General features: G+C 45.4%; 1 protein-coding gene across 2 annotated transcripts in view; it reads right to left on the minus strand.

Annotated features, from left to right (window-relative positions):
• The window catches only part of GPNMB (glycoprotein nmb), a 30,689-nt gene extending 17,346 nt beyond the window's left edge, over positions 1 to 13,343 (minus strand). The window contains exons 1-3 of one of the 2 annotated variants that reach the window (XM_027828470.3): positions 13,100 to 13,343; positions 1,748 to 1,900; positions 300 to 443 (exon numbers count right to left, since the gene is read on the minus strand). In XM_027828470.3, coding sequence (XP_027684271.1) covers positions 300 to 443; positions 1,748 to 1,900; positions 13,100 to 13,175 — 373 coding nt within the window. In that variant the 5' untranslated portion in view covers positions 13,176 to 13,343. The remainder of the gene's footprint in view (positions 1 to 299; positions 444 to 1,747; positions 1,901 to 13,099) is intronic. The other variant, XM_027828471.3, reaches the window with a different exon arrangement.
• Between the last annotated feature and the right edge of the window lie 1,299 nt (positions 13,344 to 14,642).

The raw sequence follows: 14,642 nt of genomic DNA on the forward strand, positions 1-14,642 counted from the left end.
TTTTTCTGGGAGCCAGATAAAACACTTCATTTTGCAGTGGAAAAAAATCCATTTAAAGTTCCTGGCCATTCTATGTAGTGGGTGCAGATGGGTAAAAATAAGACAGTCATCTTCTGAACAGGACTTTTTGTGTGACACAAATCAGACATTACTGTCGTTCTCAATTTAACAGGCATAGAACTGCAGCCTGGAAGCAGAATGCTGATGGTTCCAGGTGTGCATGATGCTTTTGTAGACCACAAGTGCACCAGTACCATTGCCACACTTGTTCACAATATAAGGGTATTGTTGTTACCTACCATTCCTGCAGTTCCTGTCATATACTATGTTGCTGTCATTATCTTCTTTCTGGCACCTGGGAAACTGTAGGTTCACAGCGAAGGTCACGTTTGATCCTACTAGAGCTGGGCTGTCAGAGGTCAATCTGGCCACCACCTTTCCTCCTGAAGAAATTAAGATGAGATTTCATTTATACACCAGTTTTTTTGACAGGTTTCAGAGTAGCAGCCATGTTAGTCTGTATCCACAAAAAGAAAAGGAGTACCTGTGGCACCTTAGAGACTAACAAATTTATTTGAGCATAAGCTTTCGTGAGTGAGCTGTAGCTCATGAAAGCTTATGCTCAAATAAATTTGTTAGTCCCTAGGTGCCACAAGTACTCCTTTTCTTTTTGCAGTCTTTTTGAGTAGCTATTACTTTTATTTGTGCACCATTTAAACAAAAAAGTTTAAAATCAATCATGTTAAACTTATTACAAAGACTGTAAGAGCCAGATCACCAGCTGCATAAACTGGTAACACTCTGTAGGCTGCAAAAAGAGCTACACCTATTTACACGTGCTGAGGTGATGACCCTAAGTGTCTCTGTCACTTCTTACAACATACTATACTGCATTGTACTGACCTTCCTGAAGAAGCTCTTTTGCCCCTCATTTAACCATCTGAGGTACTGGATGCTCTTACTATCTAACCAGAACAACAAAAATTAGAAACTTTTTACTTAAATAGTTTAGAGGAGACCAACTGAAAATTATTAGTATGGGTTTTTTTTAAAAGTGCTAAGTGACTTTGAGGCACAAGTCTCATGTACTTTCAGTGGAATTTGTGATCCGAAGTCACTAAGGTGTTCTTCAAAATCCAAACCTATGCCAATAAATTAGACTTAGTGGGCCAGATTCTAAGCCAATGTAAATCAGTGTAGCTACAATACAGTCAATTGAAGTTAACCATTCTCTAGACATTCCCCTACTATAAACTAAAATCACATTTGTACACAAAAGAGGCAGCTTATACCAGAGGACAGCTCTTTTGTCTCTATCAGAAGGTGTAGCCTTTAGTCCTGGGCTCATAACCAGTGGTGATAAAACAGTGGCATACAATGTGCTGGTTCTTCATAGAAAGTGTTAAACTGATCCAGTGATGTGCCTTGCGGTGGAAGTTGAAGATCCCAACCTACTGGCACTTTTCACAGAGAACAAGGGATTTTCCCAGTGTCCTGGCTAATGTTCCTTTTCAATAAACCAGATTTCAATATCTGAGGCTGTGAATTATTACTGAGCAGATTTTGTAATGGCTGCCATGGCCACTTCATCAGACAACGTATTAAGTACTAGTATCTAGCGCATTACTGCAAAGAGCAATTCTGGGATATGTACAGTACAAAACACACTATCTATAACTTTCTATTCTATCTTATAGAATTTCTGGCTACATTTCCCAGAGCTTTAGGGTTGCATATCTAGACCTACCTCTCCAGCAGTCATTCCATCTAGGATCTCCTTTTTCCCAGAAAGGATAAAGCTTTTCATTCCACTGATTTTGATCAGGAGACCAGCCATGTAGCTTTTTATGGGACCTGACATGAGAAGAAGATCTTCCATGGCTCATCACATCTCGAAACTCTAGATAGAAATATGAGCAACATAAAGTATGACTATTTCCCCTGCTCCATTTCACAATACTAAATTCTTCACCGAATGCAAAACTCTTAATCAATGGACATGCTTGGAACTTTATCATTATAAACAAAGCTTATGTCTTCCAGTCTACTGATAATGGAAATTCCTCTGAATTTAGGCTATACATATTTCATCCATTCCTAACTTTAGGACATGTTCCAGTTAAATTAAAGGGTTCTTGGAGGGATAAGATCACATGGATGAACATTTTCCAGCCCTTCCTTTGCTCATTTATACTTTCTCAGAACTTTAAAAAATATTTTCAATGGATTATAAACCAAAAAAGTTACATGTAAACTGTCAACAGGTGATTATTAAAAGAGACATTAGGGAATGTAATAGTGAGCTATTAGGCCCCAATCCTGCAATGAGTTCTACACAGGTGGACCCCTGCATCCATTAAAGTCCATGGGAACACACATGAACATAGGGATCTGCCTACATGGAATGCATTGCAGAATTGGGGCTTTACTTATAGTTTAGTACTTAAGGTTCCTGAAGCATTCAATAGAAAAGTCTAATGTTTCTGTTGTGGACATAAAAGCACAAGCATTTAAGGACAAAATCAGAAAGGCTAAGGCATAAAATGAGTTACACCCAGCAAGGGACATAAAAGACAACAATAAGTAGTTATATAAATACATTGGTGCAAAAGACAGATGAAAGATAGTGTAGGTCTATTACTTAGTAGGGAAGGAGAATTACTAATAGATGACACTAAGAAGGCTGACATGTTTAATGCCTATTTTACTTCAGTCTTCATTAAAAAACTTAATTGTGACCAGATGCTTAACACAATTAATATTAAACGAGAGGGAAGGAACACAAGCCAGAATAAAGAAAGAACAGGTTAAATAATATTTAGATAAGTTAGATGTATTCAAAGTTGGCAGGACCTGATGAAATTCACCCTAGAGTACTTAAGAAACTAGCGGGAGCAATCTTGGAACCATTAGTGATTATCTTCAAGAACAGGACAGGTGGGGTCCCAGAAGACTGGAGAAGGGCAAGCAGAGTAGCTATCTTTAAAAAGGGGAACAAAAATGACCTCAGGAATGAATACTAGTCAGCCTATATTCGATACCTGGAAAGATCCTGGAACAAATTATTAAACAATCAATTTGTAAGCACCTACAGCAGGGACTGGCAACCTTTGGCACACGGCCTGCCAGGGAAAGCCGCAGGCCAGCTGGGCTGGATTGTTTACCTGCAGCGTCCACAGGTTCAGCTGATCGCAGCTCCTACTGGTTGCAGTTCGCTGTTCCAGGCCAATGGGGGCTGCAGGAAGCGGCGCGGGCCGAGGGATGCGCTGGCCGCTCTTCATATGCTTCTCAATGATTATGATGACCAGTGGGCTACTGGCTCTTGGCAGAGACCTCACATGCCACCCTTTGGTGAACTATTATGCATATATCTGAGCCAGGGGATCCCGTAAAACCTCATGGACCCTTGTGCAATTGTGCCCTCTCCCAGTTGGGACCATGGGGTCCCTGGGACACACATACCCACACATCTTACTGTAATCTGTTTAGAAGAGACCAGAGCATACTTCCCCCTGTCCCAGTTCAAGCCCTGGCAAGAAATATTTTACATCCCAACGTTTTAAGACCATCTGTACATTTTCCTAGATGCTATGCTGCATTATCTTATCTAGCTGAAGAGAAGAAAGTTTCAACAGGCATTTTTTACTGTGAAATCTGCAGAAATTGTTCATATCACTGGACATACCGTTGCAGTTGTGGCATTGGTTCACTTTATAAAGAGGTGGACTGCTTTATGGATGGATCACAGAAAGCCATGAGAGTAGCCCCTGGACCATGTCCCTGCCTCCTGGAGCACACTGCCCAGGGCATGTGGAGGGACCAGGGCTCTCCACAGCAGCCTGGGCTCCCTGGGTGATTCTTAGCATGGCCCAGCTCTGGCTTCCAGTCTGGCCAGGGGGAAGGGCCTTGGTGGGAAGAGGAGGAGCGGGGGGCAGGGTCCTGTGGCAAGGGGCGGCTATGGGCCACCTCAGCCCCCCACCGAGAAGAGACTGGCACCACTAGCAGGGGCTGTGCTTTGTGGTGGGGAAGCCCCTGCTGCTGCCACTCCACCACTGCCCAAGGCTACTATGCCCATGTTAAAAAAGGGGGGGCATGACCCCCTTGTTCCCCCAGTTCTGGCACTCCTGGGCCCCTGGAGTGTAGGGGAGCCCAAATGTTCTTTGTGCCATGTCATAAATATAAAGGGAAGGGTAAACACCTTTAAATCCCTCCTGGCCAGAGGAATTTCACCTTTTAAAGGGTTAAGAAGCTAGGATAACCTCGCTGGCACCTGACCAAAATGACCAATGAGGAGACAAGATACTTTCAAAGCTGGGGGGGGAGGGGGAGAAACAAAGGTTCTCTCGGTCTGTGTGTTGCCTTTACCGGGACCAGAGCAGGGGTGCAGGTCAGAACTCCTGTAAAGGGTTAATAAGCAATCTAGTTAGATATGCATTAGATTCTGTTTTGTTTAAATGGCTGATAAAATAAATTGTGCTGAATGGAATGTATATTCCTGTTTTTGTGTCTTTTTGTAACTTAAGGTTTTGCCTAGAGGGATTCTCTATGTTTTGAATCTGATTACCTGTAAGGTATTTACCATCCTGATTTTACAGAGGTGATTCTTTTACTTTTTCTTCAATTAAAATTCTTCTTTTAAGAACCTGATTGCTTTTTCATTGTTCTTAAGATCCAGAGTTTTGGGTCTGTGTTCACCTATGCAAATTGGTGAGGATTTTTATCAAGCCTTCCCCAGGAAAGAGGGTTTAGGGCTTGGGATGATTTTGGGGGGGAAAGACGTTTCCAAGTGGGCTCTTTCCCTGTTATATATTTGTTAGACGCTTGGTGGTGGCAGCAATAAAGTCCAGGGGCAAAAGGTAAAATAGTTTGTACCTTGGGGAAGTTTTAACCTAAGCTGGTAAAAATAAGCTTAGGGGGTTTTTCATGCAGGTCCCCACATCTGTACCATAGAGTTCAGAGTGGGGAAGGAACCTTGGTGGCAGAGCAGTGGGATTAACTTGAAATCATTTTGAGATCAATTTGAGATTCTTTGAACCAGAAGCACAGATTTTTTAAAAGGAAATATTTTTTTCCTTTGGGCTGCTGGAAAGCAGGTTTTAAGCTGAAAGCAGTTAGAGTTTTTTTGTCTCTGCTTGGGGGCCAGAGCAGAGACAAAAGGGAATTGTCTTTTGTGAGCTGGAGTTTTCTCTACCTAAAGGCAGGGTAGTTAACCTCCTGCAGGGAAATTCACAAGTCTTCACAGACCTGAAGTTGTTTTTTACCTAAGAGCAACTAGAGGGATTTTCTGTCTATTTGCCTGGAGATAAAGGTGTTTGGGGTTTTTTTAAGGATTTTTCTGTAGGCTGACAATCACTATCAGAGAACATAGGTATCCGGTTACAGCACAACCTATTTTTGTTTTGACAAGCCAAGTTTTTTGTTTGTTTGTTTTAGTTCTAACTCTCGGGTGTAAAGTTAGTTAAAAACAGAGGGGCAAACATGACAGAAACCAAGGAAACAGCCAAAGAGGCTGCCCACAGGAGAGCTATGGAGGCAAAGGAAAAAGAATGGAAGCATGCTGAGGAGCAAAGGGAGGCTGCCCACAGGAGAGCTATGGAGGCAAGGGAAAAAGAAATGGAGGAGAAGGAAAAAGAGAGGAAGCATGCTGAGGAGGAGAAGGAAAAAGAGAGGAAGCATGCACTGGAGATGGAGAAGGCAAAGGCTGAGCCGAATCTACTGGATAACCCTAACCATCCTTCCCCAACAATCCACAAATGGGATAGACTATGTCCACGGTATGATGAATCCAGTGATATTGTTGAATATTTTCTCACCTTTGAGAGACTGTGCACTCTCCATAAAATTCCTGAAGCTAACAAGATGACCACATTGGTCACAAAATTAACTGGAAGAGCTCTGGACATATTCAATAAGATGCCTATTGATGAGGCTTCTGACTATAATAAGTTCAAGGATTTGGTTTTAAAGCAATTTCAAATTACATCTGAAACATACAGAGTAAAATTTCTATCCCTTAAGAGCGGCCCTGGACTAAGTAATGTGGCTTATCTAAACCAGATGAAGGTTTAGATAAACAAATTAGATAAATGGGTCCAAGGAAGGGGTGTTACTAGCTTTGACGGAATGTGTGATTTGACAGCTCAGGAACAATTCCTGAATATGTCCAAGGAGGAAATAAAACAGTGTTTATGGGATAAGAAAATGGACTCAGCAGAAAGTCTTGCTTCTTATGCTGATCGATACAAGCAGTCCCAGACCGCCAGAGAGGCGGGACAAGCTGGAACAAAAGAGGTGGAGGGAGGAGAGAGGAACAACCCTGGTTGCAGTTGGAGCAGATACCGGAAGGGACACCATCAGACCACACCCTACTACCGGGGGCAGCCCAAGGCCCCAACTACACACCAAGGAATACTCGGCTTATCGTCCTGCCACACCGTTCTCCAGCAACCCACCTTGCCCCACCTTGCCCCAGTGACCCGTCAGCTGGACAATGTTTTAAATGTAACGAGCCGGGACATGTGAAGGCCAACTGCCCCAAGAACCCCAACCGATTACAGTTCATTACACTGGAATCACACCAGATGTCTTCAGGCCCAGATACCTCCCAGATACCCTCGGAGCGCAGGGAAACTGTGAGTGTGGGCGGGAAGAAGGTCACCATATGGAGGGACACCGGAGCACAAGTGTCGGCTATCCATGCTTCCTTAGTGGACCCCAATTTAATCAACCCAGAGATCCAAGTGACAGTTCAACCCTTCAAGTCCAACTCTTTCAATTTGCCTACAGCCAATTTGCCTGTCCAGTACAAGGGCTGGTTAGGAATGTGGAATTTTGCAGTATATGATGATTATCCCCTCCCCATGCTGTTGGGGGAAGACTTGGCCAATCATGTGAAGCTAGCCAAAAGGGTGGGAATGGTCACCCGCAGCCAGGCTAAGCAAGCCACCCCGCCTAGCTCTGTTCCGGAAACTTCTACTAGGACCCAGTCAGAGGTGATGGACCCAGACCCCATGCCAACGTCTGTAACAGCAGTAGTGGATCCAGTCCCAGAGACCCAGTCAGAGCCAGTCCCAGAACCGGAACCGGCAGCAGCCAATAACCCTACACAAGAGGCTCAGCTGGAGCCTGAACCCCAACATAGAGCACCAGTGGAGAGTGGTTCACAGTCAACGGAAACAGCCCCATCCCCTACATCACTTTCAGAGGGACCAAGCCAATCCAATGAGGAACTGATGTCTCCATCAAGGGAACAGTTCCAGACCGAACAGGAAGCAGATGAAAGCCTCCAGAGAGCTTGGATGGCGGCCCGGAGCAACCCACTGGCTCTCAGCTCTTCTAATCAATCCAGGTTTATTGTAGAAAGAGGACTTTTATACAAGGAAACTCTTTCTGGTGGACACCAGGAAGACTGGCATCCTCAGAGACAGTTGGTAGTTCCAACTAAGTACCGGGTAAAGCTCTTGAGCTTGGCCCACGATCATCCTAGTGGCCATGCTGGGGTGAACAGGACTAAAGACCGTTTGGGGAGGTCATTCCACTGGGAGGGAATGGGCAAGGATGTTTCTACCTATGTCCAGTCTTGTGAGGTATGCCAAAGAGTGGGAAAACCCCAAGACCAGGTCAAAGCCCCTCTCCAGCCACTCCCCATCATTGAAGTTCCATTTCAGCGAGTAGCTGTGGATATTCTGGGTCCTTTTCTGAAAAAGACACCCAGAGGAAAGCAGTACATACTGACTTTCATGGATTTTGCCACCTGGTGGCCGGAAGCAGTAGCTGTAAGCAACACCAGGGCTAAAAGTGTGTGCCAGGCACTAGTAGACATTTTTGCCAGGGTAGGTTGGCCCTCCGACATCCTCACAGATGCAGGAGCTAATTTCCTAGCAGGAACTATGGAAAGCCTTTGGGAAGCTCATGGGGTGAATTACTTGGTTGCCACCCCTTACCATCATTAAACAAATGGCCTGGTGGAGAAATTTAATGGGACTTTGGGGGCCATGATACGTAAATTTGTAAATGAGCACTCCAGTGATTGGGACCTAGTGTTGTAGCAGTTGCTCTTTGCCTACAGAGCTGTACCAAATCCCAGTTTAGGGTTTTCACCATTTGAACTTGTATATGGCCGCGAGGTTAAGGGGCCATTACAGTTGGTGAAGCAGCAATGGGAGGGGTTTACACTTTCTCCAGGAACTAACATTTTGGACTTTGTAACCAACCTACAAAACACCCTCCGAACCTCTTTAGCCCTTGCTAAAGAAAACCTACAGGATGCTCAAAAAGAGCAAAAGGCCTGGTATGATAAACATTCCAGAGAGCATTCCTTCAAAGTAGGGGACCAGGTCATGGTCTTAAAGGCACTCCAGGCCCATAAAATGGAAGCGTCGTGGGAAGGGCCATTCATGGTCCAGGAGCGCCTGGGAGCTGTTAATTATCTCATAGCATTCCCCACCTCCAACCGAAAGCCTAAGGTGTACCATATTAATTCTCTAAAACCCTTTTATTCCAGAGAATTAAAGGTTTGTCAATTTACAGCCCAGGGAGGAGATGATGCTGAGTGGCCTGAAGGTGTCTACTATAAAGGGAAAAGTGCTGGTGGCGTGGAAGAGGTGAACCTCTCCATGACCCTTGGGCGTATGCAGCGACAGCAGATCGAGGAGCTGTGCTCTAACTATGCGCCGACGTTCTCAGCCACCCCAGGACTGACTGAATGGGCATACCACCCCATTGACACAGGTAATGCTCACCCAATTAAAGTCCAACCTTACCGGGCGTCTCCTCAAGCTAAAACTGCTATAGAACGGGAGATCCAGGATATTTTATAGATGGGTGTAATCCGCCCCTCTGGCAGTGCCTGGGCATCTCCAGTGGTTCTAGTTCCCAAATCAGATGGGGAGATACGTTTTTGCGTGGAGTACGGTAAACTAAATGCTGTAACTCTCCCAGACAACTATCCAATGCCACACACAGATGAACTATTAGAGAAACTGGGACAGGCCCAGTTTATCTCTACCTTGGACTTAACCAAGGGGTACTGGCAGGTACCGCAAGATGAATCCACCAAGGAAAGGTCAGCCTTCACCACACATGTCGGGCTGTATGAATTTAATGTACTCCTTTTCGGGCTGCGGAATGCACCCGCCACCTTCCAAAGACTTGTAGATGGTCTCCTAGCGGGATTAGGAGAATATGCAGTTGCTTACCTTGACGATGTGGCCATATTTTCGGATTCCTGGGCAGAATACCTGGAACATCTACAAAAAGTCTTTGAGCTCATAAGGGAGGCAGGACTAACTGTTAAGGCTAAGAAGTGTCAAATAGGCCTAAACAGAGTGATTTACCTTGGACACCAGGTGGGTCAAGGAACTATCAACCCCTTACAGGCCAAAGTGGATGCTATCCAAAAGTGGCCTGTCCCAAAGTCAAAGAAACAGGTCCAATCCTTCTTAAGCTTGGCTGGTTATTACAGGCGATTTGTACCGCAATACAGCCAAATCGCCGCTCCACTGACAGACCTAACCAGAAAGAAACAGCCAAATGCCATTCAGTGGACCGAAGAGTGTCAGAAGGCCTTTAACCAGCTTAAAGCGACACTCATGTCTGACCCTGTACTAAGGGCCCCAGACTTTGACAAACCATTCCTAGTAACCACAGATGCGTCTGAGCATGGTGTGGGAGCAGTTTTAATGCAGGAAGGACCGGATCAAGAATTCCATCCTGTAGTGTTTCTCAGCAAAAAGCTGTCTGAGAGGGAAAGCAACTGGTCAGTCAGTGAAAAAGAATGTTACGCCATTGTCTACGCTCTGGAAAAGCTACGCCCATATGTTTGGGGACGGCGTTTCCACCTACAAACAGACCATGCTGCGCTACAGTGGCTTCATACCGCCACGGGAAATAACAAAAAACTTATTCGGTGGAGTTTAGCTCTCCAAGATTTTGATTTCGACATCCAAGACATCTCAGGAGCTTCTAACAAAGTGGCTGATGCACTCTCCCGTGAAAGTTTCCCAGAATCAACTGGTTAAAATCGTCCTTGAGATGTGAAAAATATTGTTAGTCTTTATATACTTGGTAGTATATTTAGAGGTGCATGTGTCTTATTAACTCTGTTTTCTCCTAGAGCTCCAGGAAGAAATCACAGTCAGCGTTTCACCCTATCTGTGATTTGGGGGGCGTGTCATAAATATAAAGGGAAGGGTAAACACCTTTAAATCCCTCCTGGCCAGAGGAAAAACCCTTTCTCCTATAAAGGGTTAAGAAGCTAGGATAACCTCGCTGGCACCTGACCAAGATGACCAATGAGGAGACAAGATACTTTCAAAGCTGGGGGGGAGGGGGAGAAACAAAGGTTCTCTCGGTCTGTGTGTTGCCTTTGCCGGGACCAGAGCAGGAATGCAGGTCAGAACTCCTGTAAAGGGTTAATAAGCAATCTAGTTAGATATGTGTTAGATTCTGTTTTGTTTAAATGGCTGATAAAATAAGTTGTGCTGAATGGAATGTATATTCCTGTTTTTGTGTCTTTTTGTAACTTAAGGTTTTGCCTAGAGGGATTCTCTATGTTTTGAATCTGACTACCTTGTAAGGTATTTACCATCCTGATTTTACAGAGGTGATTCTTTTACTTTTTCTTCAATTAAAATTCTTCTTTTAAGAACCTGATTGCTTTTTCATTGTTCTTAAGATCCAAAGTTTTGGGTCTGTGTTCACCTATGCAAATTGGTGAGGATTTTTATCAAGCCTTCCCCAGGGAAGGGGGTATAAGGCTTGGGATGATTTTGGGGGGGAAAGACGTTTCCAAGTGGGCTCTTTCCCTGTTATATATTTGTTAGATGCTTGGTGGTGGCAGCAATAAAGTCCAGGGGCAAAAGGTAAAATAGTTTGTACCTTGGGGAAGTTTTAACCTAAGCTGGTAAAAATAAGCTTAGGGGGTTTTTCATGCAGGTCCCCACATCTGTACCATAGAGTTCAGAGTGGGAAAGGAACCTTGACAGCCCAGGGCCCCAATAAATCTTAATCCACCTCTGTGCCTATAGTGGTGTGTTACGTGCTCAGGGGTCCTGTCATTTCTCTGTAGTTTAGAAGAGGCACCGTGCAGATATAGCTGGATGAAGTGGTGTCTGCACAGCACTGTGACGCCTGAGGTGGAGGCAGGGAAGCAGTGCTGAATAAGAGGCAACAGCTGCTTTTTTTCCACCCACCTTATTACCCATTGAGGCTGCTACCAGACTGGAGTTCCCTTTGACTGGTCCCATAGTGTGCACAGATCTCCGTGCTCAGCCAGCGCTGCTGCTAGCCCCTCCCTGCTCTGTGGGGAATTGTGCCCTGCACGGTCTTTAGTAGGGAGCAGTCTTTGACCTCAGAAGTGTGCAAGGGCTGCAATTTTGCCTGGCCTCTGCAAAGGGGGTAGAGCACTGGGGAAGACTCCCGGCACCCTTCCCTCTTCATGCACCCTCTCTGTGGCCAGTCACACCCTCACGCTTAATGTGTGAAACAAGTTGTTATTGCCAAATGGATAATATCTGGATTCAAACAAAGTGCCCTGCAACTTTTGGCCTTTGCTCCATGACTGGACTGTGGCTTGTATGTTTTTTCCATGACAAACCATCAGCCCTAATCATAACTTTGGGCATCACAAATTCTAACCAGGTAAGCTCCTATGGCATTTCTTCACTCGCTTGTAATATGTTTATCTCAATCAAATATAAGAAGTTCCACAAGCTTTTGGATTACACGGACAAGGCATTTTTCACCCTAGCCTCTACTTTGGCACCAGTCCCTCTAAACCATATGGAGGTGAACTGAGGGGTAAGAAAAAAGAGGCTTTAGAGAAGTTTTTTCCTCCACTTAACTATACACAGTCTTCATAAGCAAGTGTCAGTCATTACCACATGTGGATCAACTGAGTCCAAAGCAGCCAGTCCAATAATAAAACCCAAGAAAGTGATTCTTGTGAATAATGACACCATACTTTAGTTCTATTGGAAGAGAGGAGCTGGCGCTCCTTGCACCCTGCTCCCAACTCAGCTGGGCTCCCGTCCCTGAGCTTGTACGCTATCTCTGGACTCTGGAAAGTGAGAACTTTGGGGTCTGATTCTGCAAACCAACTTCCAGGAGCATCAGATGTGCATCTGAGAAGGCCCTGCTCCCTCCTCATGTCCAGGCCACCTGGCCAGTGGCTTGACATGAGCAACTCTAAGGCTGGTAACTATGATAACAACCTTGCAGAACCCGTGTGTGTGTGTGTGTGTGTGTGTGTATGAATGAATGTGTGAATAAATATGAGATTGAATGGAATGTTACAGCTGTAACTAACTGCTTACTATGATTCTTTCTGTATTCACAATAAATGTGGTATTTTGCCTTTTCCCCTTTAATAAGATCCTGCTGGTTTTTATTTTATTGGTATAACAAGATGGGGAGGTGAGGAGTGGTTCAGCATTCCCTGAGACAGTGTGTTGCCCAGGGAAGGGAAAGGAGGCCAACTGCGGCTCAGTCCCCACCCCTAGACCTCTATCCCTGAGCCAGTAAGTCAACCCTGGACTCCTGGAAGGTCAGCAATAGCTCAGTCCCAAACGGTCCTGCCCCTCTGTACTTGAGAGGGTCTGTCAGACCTGGAAGAGAGAGAGAGAGAGTTCCAAAGAAGCTTAATCCCCTCCCCAGGATCCAGGGCCCATTGTCAGTGTGGAGAGGGAATGGGATCCTCCCTGAGACCCTTGTTTCCGAATTGGTGAGTCACAACAAGAGCTAAGGTCAGGAAATCAGCAGAGGCTCATTGTCCCTGTCACCTAGCTGGTGTGTCTCATCTGGAGGTCTGGGGAGGTCAACAGAGGCTCAGGACCCATCAGCCTGTCACCGTGCCTCTGGTGTTACAACAGGTAGCAGAATAGCTCTCCTCGTTCCTATCCCAGCTCAGATCACATGTGCAGCCACAGAAGCAGATAACCCCCAGCTAGGTAGGATGCAGCCTGAAAACACCCAATCCCTGAGCTGCAGCAACCAAAGCAAAACACATTTCAAAATAGCAGCATAGTTGTGATCACACCATCTCAGCAAATTAAATCTGGGGAAGTTGGGGGAAATGAGGGGAAGGAATCAAGGCACTCACGTTTGGCAGCAGCATGCAGAACCCTTTCGGCCAGAAGCAGGACTCCGAGGAGGAAGAGGAGGCAGAGACCCTTCATGGTGTGGGAGTGTGAGTGTATTGTGCCCCCAATTCCAGCACAAGTTAACTCTCTTCAGAGAAGTGAGAATACTGTTTATCTGCTGCCCTCCTCCTCTGTGATTAAATGGAGAGCTCCAGGGCTCATCATGTGATGGCATTAAGCAGAGATGCATGATTTCTTGTCTTCAACTCAACTCCCTGCTCATGTGCTTATGACTCACTCCTCTCACTTTAACATTCACTGGCATTTTTAAGAGACCCACTTAGAAACATGCCATTCTCCCCACAGACATTCTTAGATCAATTTTGCCCTGTTCCCAGCTTTTGTAGATGTTTGTTTTCAAATTAAAGCCATTTCCCTTCAGTTACCTCTCGCCTCAGCCCAGTTTGTAATTGTTACTGCAGTTGCTCGTTCCCCTTCTGTAAACTTGGGAGTGACTCGCATCATGTTAGTGCATTAACATTTCTGGGTTAAAAGGTGAATGCTTGATTCCAGTTCACCACCAGGACTTGGGCTTATATTTAATGCTCATTTTAGGGAAATCATTCTTAAAAGTATCTTCACTGCGGGAGTCAGGACACGCTCATGCATCTGATGTTGCATTTTTGTGATATGTGATGCTACGTGGCGGCACATTGTGATGTTGTGATGAAATTGCACTGTCCCCCAAAACATTTGCTGCTATTATTATAAGGTTTATTAAGACAGCGTGTAAGGCCCAGAGGGTTTCGAACACAGGTCTGCAGGGCTGCGAACACCTCCTCTTCCCCTCAAGGCCCTTCCCCCATGCCACCCCTTCTCCCTAAAGCCCCCATCCTCGTGCTGCCCATTCCCCCGATGCCCTGCTCTTGCACCACCTCTTCCCCCCAAGATCTTGCCCTCCCTCCCCGCTCGCTCCTCTCCGCTCTCTTGCCCCATTGCTCGCCCTTACAGCCAATAAAAAGTGGCGGGGCCATGGTCCCTGAACCCACCTTGTTCCAGTGCCTCTGTCCACTACCTTGATCCATTGGAGACACAGACCACAGAAAGTAGCACTTTTGTGAAGACGCTCCTTCGCTGACGAGAGAGCTTCTCATGTTGGCGTAGTTAATCCGCCTCCCTGAGAGGTGGTAGCTATGTTGACAGGAGAAGGTCTTCCATGGACATGGCACTGTCTACATGGCGGGTTAAGTCGGTATAACCACATCACTCAGGAATATGGATTTTTCACACCCCCTGAGTGGCGTAGTTATATTGATATAGGTCTGTAGTGTAGACCTGGCTTCATTCTAGATTTTGTGCATTTTCTTTTTCCATTTACTTATGTGGTGGAAATCAGTGCTTTCATGGACATCCGTGTAATTGGAGGAGAAATCCAACTACACTGTGAGTTGAGTCAACACTGAAATGAAACAGAAAATGTTTGGATACTTTCACTCTTTGGTTTGGCCAGCAAAGTTAACAAAGCTAAAAATGATGTAACTGGCCCTCAGCTCTCCAGACTGA

Source organism: Chelonia mydas, chromosome 2, assembly GCF_015237465.2.
Source record: "Chelonia mydas isolate rCheMyd1 chromosome 2, rCheMyd1.pri.v2, whole genome shotgun sequence".
Lineage (NCBI taxonomy): Eukaryota > Metazoa > Chordata > Testudines > Cheloniidae > Chelonia > Chelonia mydas.